Raw genomic sequence first — 19722 nt, forward strand, 5'->3', positions numbered from 1 at the left:
GGTCAGGTGAGCCACAACTTCCCTTCCTTGGGAGGGAAGGCTCTGAGACTGCAGGACTAGCTCCAGCTGCTTTGGGAAGGAAGAGCTGGGGTCTCTCGTCTTACCTACCCAAGGAGGCAGTCTGAGGACCCCAGAACACCATGACAAAGGCACCATCACAACAGAAGTGGGGTACCCTCACCTCCCGCTCACCTCCGTCATGTCTCCGAAGGGCAGAATTTCCAGATCATGGTTCAGGGAGCAGCAGTGGAGCACCTGGAGATACCTGTGAAGGAGAGGGAGCTAAAGGGCCTGGTGGCCGGCCGCAGGCCCTCCGGCCTTCTCCAGTTTGGAAGGGAAGCTCTTGCATTCCATGCTGAAAAATTTGGCCTTGATCCTGAATTTAATGGTAAATCACAGGAGGCTTTTTTCATTTCCTTCCTTCATTTTTTTTTTAATGTAACACGTGCACTTGGTAATTGTTTGAACAGAACAAAAAGAAGAAAAGGTGAAAAGTGAGCCTCCCTCGCATCATTGACCCTCAGCTGCTTTCCTCTGAATCAGTCACTAATAGAGTTTCCTCTATACGTGTTCAGAAATAATCTAGTGATGTACGGTATGTACAGCAGATATAGGTTTATATTGTTTTAATGGCACTACCATATTCCAGTATAGGGAAGCACCATGCACTGTTTAACCAGTGAGCTAAAGCTGGACATTTGGATTGTTGCTAGTTTTTGGCTATCCTGAATAATTCGATGTGAACATTCTTGTACATGGATCTTGGCATTCATGGGTGGCGCTATATGTATTAACTACATAGCGGTGAATTTTCAGAGTCAAAAGATAGTGTATTTTTACTTTTGACAAACTGCTCTATGAGTCATGTCAGTCTGAAAGCTGAGCAGTGACAGGATGAGACTGGGCTTTTAGGACAGCTGCCCTGGAGGCAGAGCACAAAGTCGAACAGAGCGGGAGAAGGCTGGAGACAGAGCCAAGAGCGGGGCAGTGGGCACCGTTCTGGCAGAAGGTCACAGACCAGAGCTGGCAGTGGAGGTGGAGAAGGGAAATATTATACCAGTGCTATTTAGGAGGTTGAGTCTTCCAGAGTTGCTGACCAATTACATGTGGAAGGAGGAGGTGGTTCTTGGAGGAGGCAGGGTCGGGCTCCCTGGGTTGCACAGTTCAGTGATGCCATTAAGCCTAATTGGGAATTTGGGAGGAAAAGCAGGTGGGGTGGGGGCTGGGCACGATAGACCTGATGTTGAGGAGCTCACGAACAAACCGACTGGAGACAGCTGGTTTATACACCCACATATCTGTGCCTTTCAGCAAGGTTACAACAGGCAGATTGCAAAATCAGGCAAAGAGTTAAAAGGGGCCAGAGTCCACCAGAATTGGAAGCATAGCTGTAGCAATCAGAGCAGTTTTCCTTGCTCCTCCACTGACCAGACTTTGCTCATGACTTCAGAGCACGTGTCTCAGGCAGGTCCACGCAGGACTCTGGAGGGAGAGGCTGCCAAGGGTAAGGAGGGTGTGGGCGGGGCTGGGAATCTAAACTCCTTCCTCTACTGTTGCACACCACCCACGTGTTTTAGCTTTTGACTTTACCTTCAGGAATTAATTAACACAAAGGAAGTTTCAAAGGAACACTTTCGGAAGGGGAGGGTTATTTTGAGCCAAAGGAGCACAATAGTTAAGTTTGGTGGCACTAGCTGTAAAGGACCTGCTTGCCTTTGCAGGAGGTGTGAGACACGAATTCGGTCCCTCGGTTGAGAAGACCCCCTAAAGGAGGGCATGGCAATCCACTCCAATATTCTAGCCTGGAGAATCCCATGGACAGAGGAGCTACAGTCCATGGGGTTGTACAGAGTATGACACGACTGAAGCGACTTAGCGTGAAGTTTCTGAAAGCAACTGGGTTCAGATTCTGACTCTACCATATCCTAGCAGCTCAACGACTTTGGGCAAATTATTCAGTCTCTTGGGGGCCTCAGCTGATTTGCTAGAAAATGGATCTGATGAGAATCTTTCCTTCCCAGTGAGAAGGAAATACAGTGATGCATGTAAGTGAGCACACAGCAAGTCATTATTAGCAGTGAGAGGCCCCTCTCCAAACCAGCCCCAGAAGCTCAGAAGCTCACCAGGCCTCGTCGTATTGGCTTCCCATGAGGATGTTCTCCCGGACACTCCCCTTGATGATCCAGGCCTGCTGGGGGACATAGGCCAGGCTTCCGTGCACCCCCACTGAACCCTCCAGCAAGTGCATCTGCGGCAGAGTGAGTCCAGCCTCAGGACCGTGGCAGCCACGGAACAGATCCCCCCTGGCTCAGCAGCCACAGTGCCCAGGGCTCCACTGTGCTCCAGGAACCTGGGGGCTCTCCTGTGTAAATGAAATCTTAACAGGATCCTGCCAGGCCCACTGGTGAAGGCCCTGAGAACGTGGGCAGTAGTTGGGGAAAGCCAGACCTGTTCCTACTGTGACTGAAGGCAAGGTTCACATTGAAGTCACCCGTACTTTTTTTCTCTTATTTCCCCAGCCCCAATCCCTTGCTGTGAGATGGAAAGCTCCAGGCCACCTCTGTCCATCCCTGAGTATCACAGAATTATTACTGATTTGTGGATGTGATAATGTCATCACGGTTAGATGAGGAAATGCCTTGACTTTTTGGACATCGTGGTGAAACATTAGTGGGGAAAGTGTCATAATCTTTGTAATTTAAAATAGGTCTACCAAAAAATAAATAAATAATGCTTCTACAAAGTATATTTCTACATAGATGTGGCAAATATACAAATGCTATCAACTCCTGAATCTCAATGGTGGGTATACGGATCTTTACCGTAGTGTTCTTCCTGCTTTTCTGCAGGGTAAATTTAAAAGCACACATTTAAAAAGAATCAAGGCCACAACCCTCATGCCCATGACCCCAGCAGAAGACCTCATGATCTTATGCTTCTTTCTCTTCTTATACTGTGCTTCCTACTTCTTAACTGAAGACAGGCTTTAATAAGAACTAAACCTTTAAATGACATCTTTTTGTTTTCCTTTATGGGAAGCTAAGTGATTGGTTCATTCGAAGCGACAAGCCCCCAACCACGTAGAAAGGTGGCCCTGAATGGAAGCTGCTGGGAAACGTAGCTGTGATGAGAAGCAAAGCTCTGACATCAGCTGGACTGGTATCCTCCCTGGCTGCATCCCTCACCTGCTGGCAGCTGTGGGCAAGTCACCTCTCTCAGCCTCATTTACTCATCTGTAAACTGACCTCAATGTCTGTGCCTTCCTCGTGGAGTTTGTTTTTGGGTTGCGGGCCAAGGGAAAAAATGGGAAGCTCTGAACACAGGGCCTAGCATTCAAATACTATTCAAACTATTTTTATTAAAAAAAAAAAAAGTGGGGACTTCCCTGGTGGCCCAGTGGTTAAGAATCCACCTTGCAATGCAAGGGACGTGGGTTCGATCCCTGGTCAGGGAACCAAGATTCTACATGTGTGGGAGCAACTAAGCCCTCACACCATAACTAGAGAATCCATGAGCCACAGTGAAAGATTCCACATAATGCAACGAAGACACCTCATGCCGCAACTAAGACACAACACAGCCGAATGTATACGTGAATGAGTGAATGATTTTTTAAAAGTGGAAGTTTTCTTCTCCTTAGTTGTAAGAAGTTGGGGGAAGAAATTGCATCACCTGTGGTGCACACACACACAAAAAAATGAGCCATCAGACTGATGTATTCAGAGAGAATTGCTATTGACAAGGTGAACGCTTTCCTAGAAGGTGATGAGTTTGTCCATGTGCTTTAAGGAGGAGGAGCTAAGGAAGGAGGGATACCAGATAGTTCTCCCAACCATGTGGGAAGGAGGACAGTGGACAAAGTGGGGAGGGGGTAGGAGAGAGCCCTAGGACGCAGTGAGGCTGAGGCTGTGTGGAAGGGCTGGAGAGATCCCCCGTGAGAAGGGGGCCATAGACACACAGATGGCTGTTAAGATACAGTCCAGGTTTATGGCTGTTTTTTGTTGTTCACTAGGAGAAGGCAATGGCAACCCACTCCAGTGTTCTTGCCTGGAGAATCCCAGGGACAGAGGAGCCTGGTGGGCTGCCGTCTCTGGGGTTGCGAAGAGTCGGACACGACTGAGCGACTTCACTTTCACTTTTCACTTTCATGCATTGGAGAAGGAAATGGCAACCCACTCCAGTGTTCTTGCCTGGAGAATCCCAGGGACGGGGGAGCCTGGTGGGCTGCCGTCTCTGGGGTCGCACAGAATCGGACATGACTGAAGCGACTAAGCGACTTAGCAGGAGGTGTGCAATATGACCTCAATGTTAGGGGGGAAAGGGTTGGTCTTGTTGGAAACTGGAGAAGGAATGGGCTGAGTGACAGGCCTGCATAGCTGCAGATGAAGCAGACCTCAAGAATGTCCCAAGGCAATGCGATTAGACGGTTCAGATTTCAAGGGCCTGATGCTGTCTCCGTAGGGACACATGTCCCACTCTGAGTTTGTCTTCATGAGATGATTTGTGTTATCATATTAAGCATCGAGATGCCTGTATCACCACCTTGGTAGCCGCTTGATTACAGCAAAGGGCAGGGAAAGCATAGAGAATGAGGATGGATCTCCAGGTGTCCTAAGAAGTGGTTCTCCCATTGGGAGGTGAAATGGAAGCACATTCATAACTCATCTCCCCCACAGCACATGCTCAATTGTTTTGAATTTATAAAAATTCTATTGGTTTGGACCCCTTTCTGGGAAAGAAGTGGTGGCGTGACTTGCTGGGGGACCTGGAACCCGGGGGTTTCTGGCCCTCGGTGGGGGTGGGGGTGCATGCATGGGTCACAATACACTCACCTGCCCCAGGATGGCTGATAGCAGGCTGCTCTTGCCACTCCCTGTGTTGCCACAGACCCCTAGCATGGTACCCTGCAAAGCCAAGGAGAACAGACAGGCGTTGGGACAGGTGACTTGCCCAGGACAGGTCTATTGTCTGTTATGCAAAATGACAAACAGAAAACAGCTACACGCACCCCAAGGCCCCTCAGACAAAGCCAAAAGAGGAGCTGAGAGGCCAGTCTGTACAGGTGGGATGCGGCAACCTCAGAGGAAGGAAATTGCATGAGGCTGGCAGAAAGGAATTATGCACAGATGGCCCGTCAGGCACAAAACCCAAATTCCAGATCTACATCTATTCTACTCTATGATCCTGGGCAAGTCACTTAAGACTCTCTATGCCTCGGTTTCCTCATCTGTAAAATGGGGATAATGAAGCCAGTTCAGCATATACTCCTTCATTCATTCATTCATCCATCGAATAGTCATGTGCATTTCTTCTGTGCACCAAGCAACAAAGAAGAACTCTCATTAAGTTTACAACTAGTGGGGAGAGAAAAACCATGAAATAAATAACAAAACAAAGAAAACAGATGGTGGTAAGTGGTATAAATTAAATAAATTTGCTACCATGACAGACAGTTGGAGGTTAAAGCAGTGTTAGATGGGCTGGCCAGGGAAGGCTTCATAAGAGTATGTGTCATTGCAGCGGATACCTGAATGACAAGAAGGAGTGAGAGAGAAGACCTGAAGGTTTCACACCATGGGAACATGAGGAGCAGAGGTCCTGAGATAGGAACAAGGTGACAGACAAAGAGCAGTTAGAGGGCTGGTGTGGAGGGAACGAATGAGAGACGAGGTTGGAGACGTGGGCAGGTGCTCAGGGAAACCTAGACTCTACCCTAAGTGCAGTGGAGAGTCACCGAATGACTTAACCAGAAGAGTGACTTGAATTGGTTTGTTTTAGAAGGCTCCCTCTGTCCACCACGTGGGATGGACTGTAAGAGGGCAAAAGTGGAAGCAGAGAGGCTACTAAGGAGGCTCTTAGACAGGGATCAAGACCATTCCCATGGAAAAGAAATGCAAAAAAGCAAGATGGCTGTCTGGGGAGGCCTTACAAATAGCTGTGAAAAGAAGAGAAGTGAAAAGCAAAGGAGAAAAGGAAAGATACAAACATCTGAATGCAGAGTTCCAAAGAATAGCAAGAAGAGATAAGAAAGCCTTCTTCAGCGATCAATGCAAAGAAATAGAGGAAAACAACAGAATGGGAAAAACTAGGGATCTCTTCAAGAAAATCAGAGATACCAAAGGAATATTTCATGTAAAGATGGGCTCGATAAAGGACAGAAATGGTATGGACCTAACAGAAGCAGAAGATATTAAGAAGAAATGGCAAGAATACACAGAAGAACTGTACAAAAAAGATCTTCACGACCCAGATAATCACGATGGTGTGATCACTGACCTAGAGCCAGACATCCTGGAATGTGAAGTCAAGTGGGCCTTAGAAAGCATCACTACAAACAAAGCTAGTGGAGGCGATGGAATTCCAGTTGAGCTATTCCAAATCCTGAAAGATGATGCTGTGAAAGTGCTGCACTCAATATGCCAGCAAATTTGGAAAACTCAGCAGTGGCCACAAGACTGGAAAAGGTCAGTTTTCCTTCCAATCCCAAAGAAAGGCAATGCCAAAGAATGCTCAAACTACTGCACAATTGCACTCATCTCACATGCTAGTAAAGTAATGCTCAAAATTCTCCAAGCCAGGCTTCAGCAATACATGAACCGTGAACTTCCAGATGTTCAAGCTGGTTTTAGAAAAGGCAGAGGAACCAGAGATCAAATTGCCAACGTCCGCTGGATCGTGTAAAAAGCAAGAGAGTTCCAGAAAAGCATCTATTTCTGCTTTATTGACTATGCCAAAGCCTTTGACTGTGTGGATCACAATAAACTGTGGAAAATTCTTCAAGAGATGGGAATACCAGACCACCTGACCTGCCTCTTGAGAAACCTGTATGCAGGTCAGGAAGCAACAGTTAGGACTGGACATGGAACAACAGACTGGTTCCAAATAGGAAAAGGAGTTCGTCAAGGCTATATACTGTCACCCTGTTTATTTAACTTATATGCAGAGTACATCATGAGAAACGCTGGACTGGAAGAAACACAAGCTGGAATCAAGATTACTGGGAGAAATATCAATAACCTCAGATATGCAGATGACACCACCCTTATGGCAGCAAGTGAAGAGGAACTAAAAAGCCTCTTAATGAAAGTGAAAGTGGAGAGTGAAAAAGTTGGCTTAAAGCTCCACATTCAGAAAACGAAGATCATGGCATCCAGTCCCATCACTTCATGGGAAATAGATGGGGAAACAGTGGAAACAATGTCAGACTTTATTTTTCTGGGCTCCAAAATCACTACAGACGGTGACTGCAGCCACGAAATTAAAAGACGCTTACTCTTTGGAAGGAAAGTAATGACCAACCTAGATAGCATATTGAAAAGCAGAGACATTACTTTGCCAACAAAGGATTGTCTAGTCAAGACTATGGTTTTTCCAGTGGTCATGTATGGATGTGAGAGTTGGACTGTGAAGAAGGCTGAGCACCGAAGAATTGATGCTTTTGAACTGTGGTGTTGGAGAAGACTCTTGAGAGTCCCTTGGACTGCAGGGAGATCCAACCAGTCCATTCTAAAGCAGATCAGCCCTGGGATTTCTTTGGAAGGAATGATGCTGAAGCTGAAACTCCAGTACTTTGGCCACGTCATGCGAAGAGTTGACTCATTGGAAAAGACTCTGATGCTGGGAGGGACTGGGGGCAAGAGGAGAAGGGGTCAACAGAGGATGAGATGGCTGGATGGCATCACTGACTCGATGGACGTGAGTCTGAGTGAACTCCGGGAGTTGGTGATGGACAGGGAGGCCTGGCATGCTGCAATTCATGGGGTCGCAAAGAGTCAGACACGACTGAGCGACTGGTTTGATAGAGGAGCTAGGCATGGCATGCTGGTGGTTGGGGCTAAGGCAGTGGAGGAGGCTGTGGTGAGATGAGGCTGGTCCAGGAGAGATGCTTTTGGAGAGCTGCCAGGCCTCACTGATGGAGACTGGATGGATGGGAGGAAAGGAAAGGCAAGTTTGACTTCTAGGACCTTAACCCCTGGAAAGATGGTGATGCCACCTCCAGAGATGGAGAAGACCTGGGGAATGGATCAGAGAGGGTGAAAACCAAGTTCTTTTTTGGTCTTGTTTGTTTGAAATATCTGGTAGGCATTGAACAGGAGGTAATAAACAGAGAGTTAAGTCTGGAACTCAGAGGAAACTTCAAGGCTAGAGATAATAACACCGTAGAGCTGGATGCCAGAGCCATGGGACTGCAGGTGACCATCAAGGGGGGAAATATAGATATATCACTAATATTAGATATTAATATTTATTATTACTAGATGTCAATATTGATTACTATTAGATAGTTGTATCTATTTTAGATATATCTATCACTAGATATAGATCAATGTCTATATTCTATATCTATATGATTATTAGACAGAGCAGAGGAGCCAACTGTTGCAAATATTAGTCAGAGAAGAAGCCAAATGATGTCAGTTCACAGAATAACCAAACGGAAAGATACAGCACAGTGCTTGGCACACACTAGGAACTCAATAAACATTAGTTTAGCCTTCTCCCTTTATCCTTGGTCCTGCAAAGACCAGCGAACATACAGCTTGCTATTCTAGGTCATGCTATTACAAAACAGTTTAGATGATTAACTGATTTACACTTAAGTATGAAAGACTTCCTATTTGCCCTCCATGGAAATTTTCTCTCTCTTTGTCTTTCTATGGAAATTTTCTATTTTAGAGGGAGATCTTGGAGAGGGCAGTTTTTAGCCAAGGAAGTGGTGGTGCGTGAGGCCAATCTCCCAGTCTTCGGCCCTGAAAGTCTGGCCACCAGCCTGCCTGCACAGACCACACGAGGCTACCTTTGACAGCACCAGGTTTATCTTGCGCAACTCTGGGCCCCGGGTGTCCCCTTGAGCCTCGGGCTCAAGGCCGCTCAGAGGTGGCTGAGCTCTAGTCATCCCCTCGGGAGTGTATCTGTTCTTCTCCAGCTCCAAGGCCCCATTGATGATCCCAGGGCAAGTCTTTCTCCATGACAATGTGGCCTCCTCTAAAACCACTGGTTTTCTGGGGTCTTCCAATTCCTTAACATATATGACAGGGCTCTCTTGGAGGAAAAATTTCTGTACAGAAAAAAAAAAAGGAAAGGAAGCGGGGAGGAATTTAGTTCTTTAGTCCAGTAGGAACACATACCCGTTTTACTGGCTTGCCAACTGGTCTGATTTATGAACTTTTAATAAACTGAGAAGTCTGAAGAACCACCATCAATTAGAAGAGGCTAGTTTTTGCTAGTGAAAATTCCACATCAGGGTTTTCCAAATCTCAGACTACTGGGCCGTTCTTTCACATTTGTATCCTTCCTGTACTGAGTTCTTTTCCATCTTAATTTACATTAACTAGTGACATAACCTGGTGGGCTGCAGTCCATGGGGTCACTGAGAGTCAGGCACGACTGAGCGACTTCACTTTCACTTTTCACTTTCATGCATTGGAGAAGGAAATGGCAACCCACTCCAGTGTTCTTTCGTGGAGAATCCCAGGGACGGGGGAGCCTGGTGGGCTGCCGTCTATGGGGTCGCACAGAGTCGGACACGACTGAAGCAGGAGCACAGAGTTGGACACGACTTAGCAGCAGCAGCAGCAGTGACATAACCTACATTAGCCTTGTCTTAAGTGGTAAGAGCTGTTGAAACATAATACTGATGTGTGGTTTTTCTCATTAACTTTCATTTCTAAGTATTAAAAGTAAAAAGGTCTGTCCAGGCACAACTCTGTGCAAAATGCTGTTTGGGTCATATATTTCAAAATGTATTGGCAGGTCACTTTTCTCCACACCTCCATCTCACTGTCTGCAAGGAATAAGAGTTGAACTGCAAGAATTCTAGCACCAAAAAAAGGTGGGTGGGAAGTATGACCTCACTGATCAAATTGCATTTGCATTTCTCCACCAGGACATGCTCAGAAAGAGATCTAGAAAGACACTTTCGGACATTTTGGACAATTGATTTTGTCTCTCTATAGTAAATACTGAGCAATCTTTATTCTCTGTATCTTTTTGCCTTGTCTGAACCTTTGCAAAGAGTATATAGCCTTTCACAAAAACACAACAAAAAGCTATTTTCAGAGGAATAAAAGAAATAATGCTACATGTAGCAATATGGATGGACCTAGAGATTATCATACTAAGTGAAGTAAATCCAGAATCTAAAAAAAAAAAAAGATACAAATGAATTTTATCTACAAAACAGAAACAGACTACAGACTTGGAAAACAAATGTATCTTCACCAAAGAAGAAAGGTAGAGGCAGGGATAAATTAGGAGTTTGGAATTAACAGATACATACTACTCTATTTAAAATAGATAACCAACAAGGACCCATTGTATAGCACAGGGAACTCTACTCAGTATTCTGTAATGACCTATACAGGAAAATAATTTGAAAAAGAATGTGTATATGTATGTGTGTGTATGTGTGTGTGTGTGTGTGTGTGTGTATAGAGATATATAAATGTGTATATATATATATATATATAAATCACTTTGCTGTATCCATGAAACCAATACAACATTGTAAATCAACTATATTCTAACATAAAATAAAATTTAGAAAAAGAGAGGTAGTTTGTTTATTTTTTAAAATTGAACCTCAGGTACATTGAAATGAATTAACTATAATATTTGGGTCAAGGCATATAGTCATCAGCAGGAACTGCATGGCCCACTTTATTTCATTTAGCTAGTTGGGCATTTACTTGTTTAGCAATTTTTTAATAATATACTGAATATCTGTGAGCCCACCAGCAGACCCAGGAACCATGACTTTTATCGATCAATGGGGTCCTTCCCCAGCTCATCCTCCTGCTTGGTGGGACAAAGCAACCCCCTCGTTCCAAGCCCTCCCCTTGGGCAACCACTGTCCCCAGATTTGTGGTTTTCATTCCCTTGCTTTAAAAAAAAAAAGAACAAAAACAGCACACTGCCTTAATGTGTCAGCGCAGCAAGCACACATCTGGACATGAATTGACACCAACAAACTGGGTTATGGGGTGACCCCCAAATGCTCTAAGCAAATTCTCACTCTGTAGCTTTAGTGATGCCATTCAGTGACTTTTCACTCATTTTTTTTTTTAATAACCAGTGCAGAGGAAAAGGTGGTCTGGAGTGCGGCCCACCGCGGGGCCTTGCCCAGAGCCCAGCATGCAGCCTCGGCAGCACCCAGCAGCCAGCTTGCCTCCTACCTGTGACCACCTGCACAGAGGCAGCCTTCCTGAGGGCCTGCAGCTTTCTTCTCCCTGCCCCATCCCCAAGGTGACTCCTTAGTACAGCCCTGAGGGGAACAGAGGAGAAAGAATCTGGCCTCAGAGATCTCTCCTCCCGCTTCCAGCCTGAGGATCTCAAAGACAAATGCCTATGCATCAGACAGAAAATGCAGATGACTGAAAAGAGGTCTTGAAGTGAAGGGACTTGGAGGGTTAGTACCTGTCCAGCGTAACAGCTGCAGCCCTTTGAGGCCTTGAGGAAGTGCAGTCCAGTGTCTGATATCTTAGCTCTCTTGCTGGTGTTTAGTAGTTAAGTCGTGTCTAATTCTTTGAGACCCCATGGACTGCAGCATGCCAGGCTTCCCTGTCTTTCACTATCTCCTGGAGTTTGCTCAAATTCATGTTCACTGAGTCAGTGATGCCATCCAACCATCTCATCCCAGTTGCTCCCTTCTCCTCCTGCCCTCAGTCTTTCCCAGCATCAGTCTTTTCCAATGAGCTGGCTCTTTACATCTTCGTACTGGAGCTTCAGCTTCAGCATCAGTCCTTCTAATGAATATTCAGGGTTGATTTCCTGTAGGATTCACTGGTTTGATCTCCTTGTAGTCCACAGGATTCTTAAGAGTCTTCTCCAGCACCACAATTTGAAAGCATCAATTCTTCGGTGCTCAGCCTTCTTTGTGTCCAACTCTCACATTTGTACATGGCTACTGGAAAAACCGTGGCTTTGCCCTGACCCTCCCCTTCCAGCCTCCTCCTCTCTTCCTGCATCCATCCCACTCCCTTCCCTGCCCTGTAGCTGTCTCCCTGGTCAGCATCCCTACCCACCTTTCTGAGCCCAGGCTGTAGCCTCCTCCTCCTCTGCAGGAAGGGGAGGGCAGGAGAACTCCTCCAGTGGGGAGGAGGAGGCAGAAGGGGCCCCAACAGCTGAAGCTGAGAAGTTAGGGAGCTCCTGCGGCTGTTGATAAGTCAAGAACTGGTGTTACTCAGACAAGACAAGTTAATTCCAGCCTCAGGGCTTTTGTACTTGCTGTCCTCTCTGCTTTGTCATTATCACTCAACTCAAACCTCTCCTTGGGAGAGATACGTCCCTGACCACTGTGGCCCCAGCCCTCCCCAGCACGCACTCCAGAATATCACTCTGCTTTATTGGCACCACAGCCCTTCACATGAGCTAATGTTGTCTTCTCTGATAGTTAATTCACTTGTACATCACCTGTTTCCAATACCAGATTACGTTATAGAAAAGAACTGACTCCATACTGGATCTGCTTCTTTTACTTTAACCTTTGCTTCCCACTGCTTTTATTCACTAAAAGGATACTGCTCGTACATAATGGCCTGCCTCAGGGAACGCTGCCCTTCTCTGCCTGAATGTTAAACCAGAATGCCTTTGTTCAGTACCGTGTCCACTTGTGGATGGCTACAGGAAGGAAGAAATTAACACATCTCCTCCCTAAGGATGGTCATGCCAGGAGACATTTGTAAAACCAACGGTCTTTTTTACTTCCTCATCTCCCCCCATCTCTGTTCTATAAAAGAACCTGCCTGGCAGCCAGACCCCCATAAGATGGTTATTTTGAGACATTATTCTGACATCTTCTCAGTCTGCCAACTTTCCAAATAAAGTTGTATTCCTTGACTCAACACCTTGTCTCTTGATTAATTGGCCTGTCGTGTGGTGAGCAGAGTGAACCTGGACTTGGTAACAATTATAACCCTCTGAGAGCAGGAACCATACTGGTCATTCTCACTGTGGTGTTCTCCATGCCTGCTGCTGCTGCTAAGTCGCTTCAGTCGTGTCCGACTCTGTGAGACCCCATAGACGGAAGCCCACCAGGCTCCCCCATCCCTGGGATTCTTCAGGCAAGAACACTGGAGTGGGTTGCCATTTCCTTCTCCAATGCAGGAAAGTGAAAAGTCAAAGTGAAGTCGCTCAGTCGTGTCCGACTCTTAGCGACCACATGGACTGCAGCCTACCAGGCTCCTCCGTCCATGGGACTTTCCAGGCAAGAGTACTGGAGTGGGTATTCATTAATTTTTTTTCTTTTAAGCCACATTGTGTAACTTGTAGGATCTAAGTTCCCTGCCAGGGATTGAATCAGAGCAACAACAGTGAAAATGTAGGCTCTTAACCAGTGGACTGCCGGGAAACTTCTTGCTAATTTTTTTTTTTTTAATAAGTGTATGAGTGAATGGATGATATAGATTGAGGACTGCACACATTTAAGAGAGATGACTATAAAATGCTTTTAAAAATTGGTTTAGATTAGAGTTTTTCAACTTTGATGCCTATAGGGACAAGACCAGAAATGTAAAGAAGTGAAGTAAACCATTGCTGAGATGATGAATGGAAAGTAAGCCCCAGGCCTGGAGGTGTGCTATGCCATGGTGGAGGCTGCAGGAAACTCCACCTGAATTCCCTGACTAAATGAGGGGTAGCTATCACCTCGGCTAGAGCTGCTGTGGCCACAGAATAATGTGGGTCCAGTATTGCCAGATCTTCTGATTATTCAAGAAAATCCAGAAATCTGAGCCTTTAATATACAATTTCCGATTTTTTAAATGCCAGCAACAGATACAATTTTTAAAAAACCAAAACCATCACGGTAACTCTACCCACACCTGAACAGGGTCTGCAGGTCAAACCACATCTGGCTGAGATGTGGTTTGGATCCATGTCCTAGAATGTCCTTGGGGCCCAGGAACTAGCCTGACTCATCTGTCTTCCCAGCCCCATACCAGCCTGGGCACAGGAGGCCACTGAGTTAGATGGATTAGCAATCCTACTACTAGTTAGTCCCTCTCCATCTAGGCTGGACCTGCCTGGCCTGGGGTCACACTCAGGAGGAACGCCATGGGGCTGAAGGCACATGAGAACAGGGAGTAAAGGATCGCATGGTCAGACCTCTGGCCACTCACCTTGAACCTGTCCGCGGCAGACTTGGAGTTTGTGAGGCCTTTGACTGCGAAGGGTGTTAAGAACACTGACAGCCGCATGGGACCCAAGGTGGCCACAGTGGTGAAGGCCTGGATGAGGCAGAGAGGAGGCAGTGAGTGTCTCAACACTGTCCTGCTCCCCCACCCCAAGGAAGACCCCATCCAGGAGCTTCAAGCTGCAAAGCCAGACCTGTAGCTTCCAGCAAGCTTCATGTGGTATTTCGGGAAGACTAGGAAAAGTGGAGAAGAGCACTCATCTTAAAGTCACTGAGTGAAGGCCTGGTCGCGTTTATAGCTTAGCACTGGGTAATTCCTTAACTCAGACAGGTCACTCCCACCACAGTTTCCCCATTGGCAAAATGCCCCAAATCCTGACGGTGGTACAGGAATAGTTGGGAAGCACTGAAAAATTACCCAGAGAGCTACCAGTGACATAGCTTTGAACTATTACTGTTGTTAAAAGAGATTAATCTCTAAAATATACGAACAGCTCATGTAGCTCAATAAAAGAAAAAAAATCAAAAAATAGGCAGAAAATCTAAACAGACATTTCTCCAAAGAACACAGACAGATGACCAAAACAAAAAAACCATGAAAAGATGTTCAACACCATTAATTATTAGAGAAATGCAAATCAAAAACTACAATGAGGTATCATCTGTCACTGGTCACAACGCTGCTACTCCTGCTAAGTCGTGTCAGTCGTGTCCGACTCTGCTCGACCCCATAGACGGAAGCCCACCAGGCTCCCCCATCGCTAGGATTCTCCAGGCAAGAACACTGGAGTGGGTTGCCATTTCCTTCTCCAATGCATGAAAATGAGAAGTCAAAGTGAAGTCGCTCAGCTGTGTCCGACTCTTCGCCACCCCATGGACCGAAGCCTACCAGGCTCCTCCGTCCATGGGATTTTCCAGGCAAGAGTACTGGAGTGGGGTGCCATCGCCTTCTCCGCTGGTCACAATGGCCATAATCAAAAAATCTACAAACAATAAATGCTTGACAGGGTGTGGAGAAGAGGGAACCCTCTTGCAGTGTTGGTTGGAATGAAAATTGATACAGCCACTATGGAGAACAGCATGGAGATTCCTTTAAAAAACTAAGAATAAAACTACCATATGACCCAGCAATCCTACTACTAGGCACATACCCTGAGGAAACCAAAACTGAAAAAGACGTATGTACCCCAATGTTCATTGCAGCTTTATTTATAATAGCTAGGACATGGAAGCAACCTAGATGTCCATCAACAGATGAATGGATAAAGAAGCTGTGGTACATATTTACAATGGAACGTTACTTAGCCATAAAAAAGAACACATTTGAGAGTCAGTCCTAATGAGGTGAATGAACCTAGAACCTAGTACACAGAGTGAAGTAAGTCAGAAATAGAAAAGCAATTTTGTATACTAATGCATGTATATGGAATCTAGAAAGATGGTACCGATGAACCTATTTACACAGCAGCAGTGGAGATACATTGAGAACAGACTTATGGACAGATGCAGAGGGAAGAAGGAGACGGTGGGAGGTATGGAGAGAGTAACATGGAAATATACATTACCAAGTGCAAAATAGATAGCCAATGGGAATTTGTTGTACGGCTCAGGGAACTCAAACTGGGGCTCTGTAACAACCTAGAGGGGTGGGATTGGGGATGTTGGAGGGATGTTCAAGTGAGAAGGGACATGGATAAACCTATGGCTGATTCATGTTGATGTTTGGTAGAAACTAATGTAATACTGTAAAGCAATTATCCTTCAATTAAAAATAAATAAATCAAAAAATCTATAAATAATAATGCTAGAGAGGGTGTAGAGAAAAGTGAATCCTCCTATACTGTTGGTGGAAATGTAAATTAGTACAACCATTATGGAGAACAATATGGAGGTTCCTTAAATATATATATATATTTATACAATTCGTGACATTCGTACAGGAGACAGGGATCAAGACCATCCCCATGGAAAAGAAATGCAAAAAAGCAAAATGGCTGTCTGGGAAGGCCTTACAAATAACTGTGAAAAGAAGAGAAGCAAAAAGCAAAGGAGAAAAGGAAAGGTATAAGCATCTGAATGCAGAGTTCCAAAGAATAGCAAAGAGAGATAAGAAAGCCTTCCTCACCGATCAATGCAAAGAAAAATATAGAGGAAAACAACAGAATAGGAAAGACTGGAGATCTCTTCAAGAAAATTAGAGATACCAAGGGAACATTTCATGCAAAGATGGGCTGAATAAAGGACAGAAATGGTATGGACCTAACAGAAGCAGAAGATATTAAGACAAGGTGGCAAGAATACACAAAAGAACTATACAAAAAAGATCTTCACGACCCAGATAATCACAATGGTGTGATCACTCACCTAGAGCCAGACATCCTGGAATGTGAAGTCAAGTGGGCCTTAGAAAGCATCACTATGAACAAAGCTAATGGAGGTGATGGAATTCCAGTGGAGCTATTTCAAATCCTGAAAGATGATGCTGTGAAAGTGCTGCACTCAATATGCCAGCAAATTTGGAACACTCAGCAGTGACCACAGGACTGGAAAAGGTCAGTTTTCATTCCAATCCCAAAGAAAGGCAATGCCAAAAATGCTCAAACTACCACACAATTGCGCTCATGGCAACCCAGTCCAGTGTTCTTTCCTGGAGAATCCCAGGGACAGGGGAGTCTGGTGGGCTGCCGTCTATGGGGTCACACAGAGTCGGACACGACTGAAGTGACTTAGCAGGAGCAGCAGCACACGATAGTAAAGTAATGCTCAAAATTCTCCAAGCCAGGCTTCAGTAATACATGAAGCGTGAACTTACAGATGTTCAAGCTGGTTTTAGAAAAGGCAGAGGAACGAGAGATCAAATTGCCAACATCTGTTGGATCATGGAAAAAGCAAGAGAGTTCCAGAAAAACATCTATTTCTGCTTTAGTGACTATGCCAAAGCCTTTGACTGTGTGGATCACAATAAACTGTGGAAAATTCTTCAAGAGATGGGAATACCAGACCACCTGACCTGCCTCTTGAGAAACCTGTATGCAGGTCAGGAAGCAACAGTTAGGACTGGACATGGAACAACAGACTGGTTCCAAATAGGAAAAGGAGTTCATCAAGGCTATATATTGTCATCCTGCTTATTTAACTTATATGCAGAGTACATCATGAGAAACGCTGGACTGGAAGAAACACAAGCTGGAATCAAGATTACTGGGAGAAATATCAATAACCTCAGATATGCAGATGACACCACCCTTATGGCAGCAAGTGAAGAGGAACTAAAAAGCCTCTTGATGAAAGTGAAAGTGGAGAGTGAAAAAGTTGGCTTAAAGCTCAACATTCAGGAAACAAAGATCATGGCATCCGGTCCCATCACTTCATGGGAAATAGATGGGGAAACAGTGGAAACAGTGTCAGACTTTTTTTTCTGGGCTCCAAAATCACTGCAGATGGTGACTGCAGCCATGAAATTAAAAGATGCTTACTCCTTGGAAGGAAAGTTATGACCAACCTAGATAGCATATTCAAAAGCAGAGACATTACTTTGTCCACAAAGGTCTGTCTAGTCAAGGCTATGGTTTTTCCAGTGGTCATGTATGGATGTGAGAGTTGGACTATGAAGAAAGCTGAGCGCCGAAGAATTGATGCTTTTGAACTGTGGTGTTGGAGGACTCTTGAGAGTCCCTTGGACTGCAAGGAGATCCAACCAGTCCATTCTAAAGCAGATCAGTCCTGGGCATTCTTTAGAAGGACTGATGCTAAAGCTGAAACTCCAATAGTTTGGCCACCTCATGTGAAGAGTTGACTCATTGGAAAAGACTCTGATGCTGGGAGGGATTGGGGGCAGGGGGAGAAGGGGACGACAGAGGATGAGATGGCTGGATGACATCACCAACTCGATGGACGTGAGTTTTGGTGAACTCCAGGAGTTGGTGATGGACAGGGATGCCTGGCGTGCTGTGATTCATGGGATCACAAAGAGTCGGACAGGACTGAGCGACTGAACTGAAAAGTACCATATTACCCAGCAATTCTACTCCTGGGCATATATTCAGAGAAAACCATAATTTGAAAAGATATGTACACCACAATGTTCGTGGAAGCACTATTCACAACAGCCAAGACATCGAAGCAACCTAAATGTCCAATGACAGATGAATAAAGAAGATGTGGTACATACATTCAATGGCATATGACTCATCCATAAAACAGAATGAAATAAGGCCATTAGTAGCAACATGGATGAATCTAGAGATTATCATACTAAGAGAATTAAGTCAGAGAGAGAAAGACAAAGAGCATATGATATCATTTATATGTGGAATCTAATTTACAATGATACAGATGTACTTATTCACAAAACAGAAACAGACTCACTGATCTCAAAATTAAACTTACGGTTTTCAAAGGGGAAACGTGGGGGGAAGAGATAAACTAGGAAATTGAGATTAATATGTACAGACTACTATATATAAAATAGATAACTAACAAGGATCGACTATATAGCACAGGGAACTCTATTCAATATTCTGTAATGAGCTATATAGGAAAAAAAATCTGAAAAAAAATTGATATATCTGATTCACTTTGCTAACATAACATTATAAATGAGCTACAATCCAATAAAAATTTAGAAAAAAAAGAAAAAATCTCCCTAAGCATCAGGCTTAATCCATGCCTCACCTTACCCTGTCAGGAGAACTTTCCTGACTGTAGCAAACCACCCTTGGTTTTCAGGATCCCAGAGAACGACCTCCTGGAGGTACCTTGGGAACCTTCCATTCAATTCATGCAGTTCATGCCCCGTCTCTACCCTCTTCTTGGTCCAAATTAACCTCCACTCCAGCCGAGCTTTAGTCTAACCTTTAGTCTAAACTTGTGTGGTGTAAGTGCAGTGTGACCTTAAAGTTCCACTGAGCGTTCTCCTTACACAGTCTTCCTACCACCCAATGACTCGCTGGGGTGTTCCTTGGTGTGTGCCGGGCTAGCAGAGGTGACTGCCGTCTGGAGCAGCAACAAGCCCTTGGCTGCAGACTGTCAAATGCTACCTCTCTCGTTTCAGGTGCAGGCTCCTGGGCTTTCTGGATGGATTCTAGCCTCTCTAACAGCTGCTTTGTTGTTGTTGTTGTTTAGTCACTAAGTCTTGTCCAACTCTTTGCAACCCCATGGACTGTAGCCCGCCAGGTTCCTGTGTCTATGGGATTCTCCAGGCAAGAATATTGGAGTGGGTTACCATTTCCTTCTCCAGGGGATCCTCCCAACCCAGGGGTCAAACCCACGGATTCTTTACCACTGAGCACCTGGAAAGCCTCTATTGTCAATTAATCAACTTCCTAACCTTGAAAGGCAGCTGCTGCTCCCCAAGGCCAGGGTCAGATCACAAAAGAAAAGACAGAAGAAGCCAGACCTTTGCATTTAAAATGCATTTCCAGGGCCCTATCTTGAGATCAGAGGAGCTCTCCACTTCAGGATTTTCAACCTCAGCATTGTCTGGGTTTTAATTACACATTTCACCTCCACTGCCCCCCAGATGATAGTCATTCCCCACCCCGCTCCTGCCCCCACAGCTGCTATGCAGGGGATATCAGCTCCACATATGG

General features: G+C 45.2%; 1 protein-coding gene across 1 annotated transcript in view; it reads right to left on the bottom strand.

Moving 5' to 3' along the window:
* Positions 1-19722, bottom strand: part of ABCC11 (ATP binding cassette subfamily C member 11) — an 89325-nt gene that overhangs the window by 35137 nt on the left and 34466 nt on the right. The window contains 5 exon segments of the mRNA XM_059877420.1: positions 193-265; positions 2124-2248; positions 4833-4904; positions 8798-9058; positions 14118-14225. Of these exon segments, the coding sequence (XP_059733403.1) occupies positions 193-265; positions 2124-2248; positions 4833-4904; positions 8798-9058; positions 14118-14225 (639 nt within the window).

This window comes from Bos taurus, chromosome 18, assembly GCF_002263795.3.
Source record: "Bos taurus isolate L1 Dominette 01449 registration number 42190680 breed Hereford chromosome 18, ARS-UCD2.0, whole genome shotgun sequence".
Taxonomy (NCBI): domain Eukaryota; kingdom Metazoa; phylum Chordata; class Mammalia; order Artiodactyla; family Bovidae; genus Bos; species Bos taurus.